The sequence below is a fragment of the Branchiostoma floridae genome, chromosome 15 (assembly GCF_000003815.2).
Source record: "Branchiostoma floridae strain S238N-H82 chromosome 15, Bfl_VNyyK, whole genome shotgun sequence".
Lineage (NCBI taxonomy): Eukaryota > Metazoa > Chordata > Leptocardii > Amphioxiformes > Branchiostomatidae > Branchiostoma > Branchiostoma floridae.
In genome coordinates this window covers 573390-581962 of record NC_049993.1, presented here as the reverse complement: position 1 = coordinate 581962, position 8573 = coordinate 573390, and the positions used below count along the sequence as shown (strand labels likewise).

At 43.3% G+C, this 8573-nt stretch overlaps 2 protein-coding genes across 2 annotated transcripts in view; one reads left to right on the top strand and one right to left on the bottom strand.

Moving 5' to 3' along the window:
- Positions 1-3183, top strand: part of LOC118431929 (terminal uridylyltransferase 7-like) — a gene marked incomplete in the record, with an annotated part of 71874 nt that extends 68691 nt beyond the window's left edge. Inside the window, 1 exon segment of the mRNA XM_035843374.1 lies at positions 1-3183.
- Positions 3184-4556: 1373 nt separating this feature from the next.
- The window catches only part of LOC118432505, an 8264-nt gene continuing 4247 nt past the window's right edge, over positions 4557-8573 (bottom strand). The window contains exons 2-7 of the mRNA XM_035844096.1: positions 8024-8068; positions 7136-7276; positions 6703-6813; positions 6227-6407; positions 5721-5849; positions 4557-4861 (exon numbers count right to left, since the gene is read on the bottom strand). Coding sequence (XP_035699989.1) covers positions 4743-4861; positions 5721-5849; positions 6227-6407; positions 6703-6813; positions 7136-7276; positions 8024-8068 — 726 coding nt within the window. The 3' untranslated portion in view covers positions 4557-4742. The remainder of the gene's footprint in view (positions 4862-5720; positions 5850-6226; positions 6408-6702; positions 6814-7135; positions 7277-8023; positions 8069-8573) is intronic.

Below are 8573 nucleotides of genomic sequence, written 5' to 3'. Positions count from 1 at the left end.
ATCATAACCATAGCAACAATGCATGCATCAATAATATACTTCAGGACCACACTGATGTTTTGACCTTTTATAGCATTTCTGAATTTGGAATAATCTAGGTGAAGCTAGTTTGTACACAGGAAAGAGTCATTTCTGTGTTTTTGTTGAGAACAGGTAAGATGAGTTTACAGACTCGGAGCTGAAAAGGGCTACTGTACCAGCAGGGAGCATTACATTGGTGGACCAAACCAGTAATTTATGTGTAAGTAGTGTAACAGAACCATGCCACATTTACAACCACACTTATACAGGTCTGGTACACGTACAACCACATGTATAACCACACATACACTGCTCTGCCACACGTACAACCACACGTACCCTGGTCTGTAACACATAACCTGGTCTGCCACACGTACAACGACACATGCGCTGGTCTGCCACATGTACAACCATGCGTACCCTGGTCTGCCACATGTACAACCACATGTACCCTGGTCTGCCACATGTACAACCACAGAAACTCTGGTCTGACACATGTACAACCACACATACCCTGGTCTGCCACACGTACAATCACATGTACCCTGGTCTGCCACACAGACAACCACACGTGCCCTGGTCTGCCACACGTATCCTAGTCTGCCACACAGACAACCAGGCATACCCTGGTCTGCCACACCTACAACCACATGTACCCTGGTCTGCCACACATACAACCAAACGTATCCTGGTCTGCCACACCTACAACCACATGTACCCTGGTCTGCCACACATACAACCAAACGTATCCTGGTCTGCCACACCTACAGCCACATGTACCCTGGTCTGCCACACATACAACCAAACGTATCCTGGTCTGCCACACCTACAACCACATGTACCCTGGTCTGCCACACATACAACCAAAGGTATCCTGGTCTGCCACACCTACAACCACATGTACCCTGGTCTGCCACACATACAACCAAACGTACCCTGGTCTGCCACACATACAACCAAAGGTATCCTGGTCTGCCGCACATACAGCCACATGTACACTGGTCTGCCACACGTACAACCACAAGTACTCTGGTCTGCCACACATACAACCACCCGGAACCTGGTCTGCCACACATACAACCACACATACGCTGGTCTGCCACATGTAGAACCACACATACCCTGGTCTGCCACATTTACATCTTGCTGCTATTTCACCATCTGTTTTTCATGTGGTGTAATATGATCTCCATTTACCATGAGGATATCATAAGTCACTTCTCTTGTGTAGATAACAACAGTTCTGTAACATTTACCTCTTGGACCAACAAAACCATGGTACAGGAAATGATTCAAAATAATTGTGTGGTCTCAACTGTTAAAAGCATGTATACCCGCATTGTACTAGTAGCACTGTGTTTAATATACATATTGCATATATGTGATAATACATTCACTTTGCATTCTGTGTAATTGATAGCCAACAGCAGCAACAGCAAAACATAAAGTTGAAAATGTGTAAACTACATTTATCTGTATGAGATGCTGATGTATGAATTTCAACCTGTTGGGTTCCAATGTGTAGATACAACATACTGTACTTGATTTTTAGATTGAATTATTTCTATCCTTGCACAGTACACTCTTACTCAGATATTCCTACAGTAGACCTGTACTGTATGTGCTTGCAGGCAACACATTTCTTAATTTCTATGTCACAGCTTAGCTAAAGATTCCAGCCAGGGAACCTGGCTTCATACAAACCTACTTTCAGTTTGAGGACTGTCATGTTGACATTTGACGGGAGCCTGTTAGAAGTACAAAGGAGAAGTGTGTACTGAAAGGCATATGATGTAGAAAGTTTCAGAATGATGCAGATGTGGAATGGTTTAGTTAGAACATCCCAGGGACTTGAGGGGTATGGTGGGTTTGTTGTGGTGCTGGAGAGCTGTGATAGTGAAACATGATTGAACCAGATACATGAAGTAAATATGAAAGGAAGGAAATGGCTGAAGCAAAACCCAACAGGAACCCTAATGATTTTATAGAAGTGCTAGGAGCTTATATGTACATTAGACACAAAAGCTGCTCAGTATTTCTCTTGTTTTTCCTATGATTCGATGTTTGTGAATTGGAGCTGTACAGATACATGTACAGTTTGGTACTTGTATGGATTCATTCTCCCGGACATGCAGGAAAGTCAGTAACTTACACAGGAGTACTTCAACTTAGACACTCCAAAGTTTCATAGATAAAAGAGGAAAGTAGTGGGCTTATGGTTTGCCATAGAGGCTAGTTTGCCTGTATTTTCCTGTCAGATCTTTTGGCTGAGCCTTCCAGCTTTTAAGACACTAGATCACATTGTAATACTAAAGCACACACAAATAGTGGTGGGTACCGGTACAGAAAATTTGGGTCCAGTTCAGGTATGTGTATGTGAAAACATGTGAATGGACGATACTCAAAACGATGGTCCATTTTGCTCCAACGAAGTATCTTTTTGTGGAGTATTTGACTCCCACTGGCGTTCTAAAATCCTGCAAGACTAACTGCCTCTGTACGATTGACTTTAAAACTTAAAGTTTGTAGAAATTACTATAAACTCTACTCCGCTTCGCTCTTGTTTTTTTTTTCTTTGCCCGGTAAGCTTAAACACTTTGTGTCATTTCTAATAGGTCCAACACCCAGTCTACTGATTTTTTTCAGGTCCAGTTTTTCCGGACAGGTCCAATAAGAAAAAACAGTACCCACCCCTACACGCAAACAATTATGGTACCATCACAATTGACTTCTAGATACACACTGTGCTCTAATTAATTATATCAGTTTGCAAATTGTTGCTTTTGCAGCACCAAACCCTATTAAAAGTTTTGTATAGATTTTCAACCTTAAGCTACAATCTTGAGTAATCGTGATGATTTCATTTGCAAGTCGACACATTATATTGGCCAGCATGATGTTTCCCTGCATTGTAGTAAGGCACCCAGGAATGTTACCTTGTAGATAATTACATATCATTGCTTCCTTGTACTAATTTTGTTCCCAGGATTAGCACAGAGTGTATATTGTATAATTGACCTGTAGTTGCCTTTCATAGAATTGTTTTGCAGTAGATTTACCAGGTGCTCTCTAAATATGGCTTGCCCACTATTTGCAGAATAAACTGGGACCTCAACACCCCAACAGTTGAAGTATGGAAAAACCAATAAAAAGCTTGATGAAGTGTACTGAGGTTGTCGTTCTTGAACATATTCATGACACATACTGTAAATGCATTTAAGTTCGCAGTAGAAGGAAAATGGTAGTGTTCTCTGTGGTTTTTAAGTTCGGAGACTGTAGTCACATACTATAATGGAAAATGTTCGCTGTGAATTTAAGTTTGCAATGAAGTGGCCACCGCAAAAACTACGTACATAAAACTTCCCCGAACATTTCTGCATTTACAGTACTTTAAAGTTCATCTGTGTTCGTAGAAGTCATTATTGAACTAACTGTAATATCCAATTTGGGTGAGTGCAATTTTTGTGTTGGATATACACCTTTCTAACGCGGCGGCCATGATAGATCTAAAACGAGTTCAATGTGGCAAACAAAAGGCTGTCTATCATAATTAGCAGTGGTAGCCTGCCAATTAGGAAATCGACCAATAAGTGAATGGCTGCAAATTCGTTAAAAATTTGCATTATTATGTTTTTATTTTGCATCTCTTAATGGACTATGGGGTCAGTCTACACTACTTTAAATTGCTACATCTTTCGGTGCATAACACTTCTTGTAATATTTATTATTCTTTCTTATATCATGAAAATTTGTGTGGTTTGGGGGAAAACTAAATGGGACCTGATTTTAGAAATAAGTTTTGTCTGTTTGCCTCATTGACCTCTTCTTCGATCTATCATGGCCGCCGCGTGAGAAAGGTGTATTACAGTTCAAGAGCAGAGGGCTGTGTGAAGATAATTCAGCACCAGGGACAGATGTCTTTGTGACTTGTTAGCTGTGATACCATTTTTTTCGCTTCAATTCACAACGTTTACCGGTGTCTACTTTGAAAATCTAGATATCTTTTTTTATTGTTCCCATCTTGTTCTTTTTGCCCATGCTCACTCGATTCGGAGTCTGCAGAGGATGCCATCCATAAAACTCACCTGCTGTAGCCTTAGCGTGGATTTTGCCACAATAACGCATATATGTCAGACGCTGCAAAATTCACGTTTACAGCTTTTCATTAAGCAATTTAAAATCTGTGTTGAAATCACCTGACATTGTTGGTACATGCCTCTCATTATTTAGATATCGGGGAAGATTGTTTTATATTTTTAAGAACGTAGTTTATTGTATGTGTCTTTTTCCAACGTTTTGTACCGGATATTTTGGATGGTTGGATTTTTGACAGGTTGTCTTAGGACAAATTTTGATGCAATATTGGAAATGTTCCCTTCTTGCATGAGGAAGGGATGAGCTTCCATTTTCTCACAATTTTAATCATACCAGATATTAATGTTGGATTCTATCAAACATTATCTACTTTTATCCAGTCGGAGGTCGTGTTTTTTTAGATATCAGTACAAATATTGTACAACCATCACACCGGTATATCAAGTGACATGTCAGTACCTTTTATTTTGTAGACTTTTATTAAGTTTCATACATGTATTTGTAAACTTTACTCTGTCATTTCGTTTGCCTGAAAAGGATACATCATACGTATCCTTTAATTTGGCAGTTTCCGTTACCAAGCAGAATCAATGTGGGAACTCTGCTTAGAAGCTTGTGCCGCTGCACTACTCCAGGTTGACACAGTAGATGCACTGTTCGCGGGTGGAGTGCTCCGGGCAGCACAGGCACGCCATGAAGAACTGATCCAGCACGTGACGACGGGGACACTCGTTGTAGTCTCCATCTGCAAACCAACAACAAACATAGTGTCAGCTCAGCCACGTTTGGGGATAGTGTTCTCGCCGCAAAAGCGTCACCTACATCGGCTACATATAGCGTCGACGTCGAGAAGCAGAACTGCAGTTTAGAAGCTCTGAGGAAGATGTCTGAAACGTCAGCAGGTGAGAAAAACTGGCTGTGTAAAAGAAAACTCTTATGTCCTGTGATGTACCAGCCTGATGAAATTATTTTCGGAACAAAGCCAGACTCAAACACACCAAAGAGCGCCTATAGATATTAATGTGACGCGGAAAGTTGGATATCAAGAATACTTTCATATCTCATCCGTGAATAATTTCATCAATTGGAAAACAAGTGGATTACAATGTTTGTTTGTTTGTTTTTCTTTACAACCAACACATACCACGATGAAGACAATCACAGCCGACGTTTTAGTCACCGTGTGACATCTCAGTGCAATTTATTATTTGCTCTGAGGAAAATGACAGACGAAACGTCGGCTGTATTGAAGATATGTCTTGGTTGGGAATAAAGAACCTCGTCATCTATATTCAGTTTTACCGTCAAAATCTTAACGCTACATCAATGAGAACCTTAAAAGTAACAGTGGTATACTCTCTAGTCACTAGATTATTTATGATTAACAATTAATCGGCTCCAATTTGATCTTTTCATTCTAGATCTCTGAATGGCCGTTCGCTTTCTGTCTTCAAAAACACTGCTTAATGGATTGCCGTAATATCAAGAACACTTCTACCCCCATTGTTAGGTCAATGTGAATTATCATTCATCAATCGCTGACTCTGCGTTTTAAATTGGCTTCCTTGTGTGTAGATCTATTGCTGTGGTAGTGGTATACAGACTTGAGTGGTCGACGTCACAGAAGACCAGGTACTCGCAGCCGGCGGGGTTGCTGACGGCGTACTGCCGGACCGGGTCCGCTCCGTTCCCGCAGGTCTGGCGCCGGGTCAGCGGGCTGGCAGGGTGGAGGGCTGGAACAACAGCGCGTAAATAACTTCCTTAGGTTGGTATAGGTACGTCATGTACAAGAAACGAAACTAGGGAGGATCATATGATAGGCAATGTTGGTCACTAGAATAAAGTGTAGTTTTGGAACTCACCGTTTACCATAGGTAGATATATAAGAACAATGATGGAATAATTTTGCCAAACGTCCAACCATATCAAACCCACAACACACCATACGCACCATCACAAAACAAAATATTTCATGCAGGTTTGAGTTTTCAGACTACTGTTCTCCTTGTTCCAGCGCCAGCTTACAAGCTTAAGGTGTACAATTCATTACAAACAGAAATTTTGGAAATCTGACATTGAAAGTTACAAGACCGGATGCTAATGTGTGCACCTGGGGAGCTGCCAAGCATGGGTGCTGAGTCATCGATCTTCTCCACCCTGTAGACCGGCAGGTCGGCGTGGAAGGCGGACAGGACGGGGCTGAGGCTGCCGCGCTCGGCCCGCCCCACCACCGCCCACCGGTTCACAACCACCTCGGTCTCCCAGTCAGGCAGGAAACCGGACCTCTCGCTCTGTCACCAGCGAAATAAAGGCAGGTGTTCAGGACATACGGTAGCCTCTACCAGGCTCCGTGGATCGGTGGTCTAATTGTAGAAATTGGACAAATGGGCTCAATACTGACAATAGTACGCTAGGGCAGTCAGTCTGCCAGCAGAATCATTTCCTCATCACTAATTATCTACAATTAGACCATCGATCCACGGAGACTGGTAGAGGCTAGATATACGGCACATCGATTCGGTTAAGTTCAAATAGAGAGTTGGTAAAAGATCACTTCTCGGCATGACAAATCTGTGAAGCCTGTACCTGTAGGATGTCCAGCCCGGCCTGTAGCTCGGCCTGGCCGGGCTCGTTCCGGTCCGCCAGCGGCATGAGGAAACACTTCCCCTCCTCCGTCTGGCAGTACAGGGTTTGGGCCTGTATGTAAATACAGGGGGATATATCAGTACAGGGTTTGGGCCTGCATGTACATACAGGGGGATATAAGGACGGTTGCAAGCTTGAAAGTTCTATCATGGAATGCAGTGGATTTGTAAACTTCACAGATAGACGGGCGTACAAGCCTAAAACATAACCTTGCCATTCTGGCGAAGGTAACTAGTCTAACTACAATTGCAATACTCCGTCAAGAATCCTTCCCAGAGACGCTACTAGGAGACGACATGCCAAACTACATACGAATGCAGCAATGGAAGAAATAACCCGTCTTGGTGAATCTAACAAACACTTGTAAACTCACGTCATGGTAGGAGTGGATGATGTGTGCGGCGGCCACGCTGTTGTGCTGCGGCACGCTCACAGTGCGCACTCCGGCCGTCACGTCGATGTCGATCTCCTGGCGGAACACCACGCCCTTCTCGATCGGCTGCACTATGTAATTCTGTCGCCAGGGGAGGAACATCTGTCATCTGAGGCAATGAGTAGCTTTGCCTTAATAGTTAATAGTGACTTCTGGTGGTGTATTTTACTTTCTGATTGCCTCGTCTGGGGGCCAACGACGTAAAGTTAAGGGCACAACCCGCTGTCTACATGCCAAAACGTGGACAATCTTTTGGGATCCGCAAGTGGTATTAAAGTACCGCCTCCGTACGAACGGGGAATCCGACGGATTTTGGAGCACGCAGACACACCGTAGAACTTTACGTGCAGGCAAAACTTTGTGTTGCCCTGTTGACGTACTCTCTCCCTGCTCTTGCCAGTCGTTCCCCACGTTTTCAGAAATACGTGGCGGACGTGGCCTCCCAAAAACGTACGGACAAATTGCCTAAGTAACTTAATGAACGCCAGTAGAAAGACGTACCAAACGCAGCCGCATACTACTAGTAGTAGATCCGCTAAACAAAACCGAGCTACATGTTCAAGTTCGGATCTGGGTGTTGCCTTGTGATGTGCCTCGTTCAGGACGATCGTACGCCTTTCTCAACTTCAGTTAACTTTCGACTTCAAATGGCATGTAAATTTTTTTTACTCAGTATCTGCTAATACACAACCAACTATTTCCATTTTACTCATTTTCAGAATTCCTTCTTTTTATATAACGTTACATAAGTTTTTACAATGCCGGTGTAGCCATTCGATTTTATATAACGAATTTCTGGGTTATGAGACAGTTTACGGGTGGACTTACCTTTGCCGTCGCCAAAGCGATGATGCATACAAACACGGCCTTGAACTACAGATACAAAGAAGCGGAGTCAAAATTAAGGTTGCATTCCAACGTTTTCTCACACTGACAAACAACTTGATGAATAAATCAACTAATTAAGGGTATACCACGGCCGCGTGGCGCGTTGGTACACCCGATCCCTCGATCTCGGAAGTTAAGCAACGCGACGGTCCGGACAGTGCTTGGATGGGGGACCAACCAAGGACGTCCGGATTGCTGTAGCCTCACGAAGTTTCCACGAAATCGTCTTCCGGGAGGGACGTAAAACGGGGGTCCCGTGCTCGAGGAGGTGCCTCGACCACGTTAAACAGCCTCATTACTCATACTGGGTACCTACTGACTGGCAAAATACACCAGATGATTATAAACTACACCCCATGTCATATAGTCCTGAAATACGTTGACATGTACAGTGAAACAACTTCCTGTACATAACAATGCCGGCCATTACGTATACGTGCTGCAGCACATCTGTCCAACATCATAAACTTCGGGGCGCCATTCATACCCA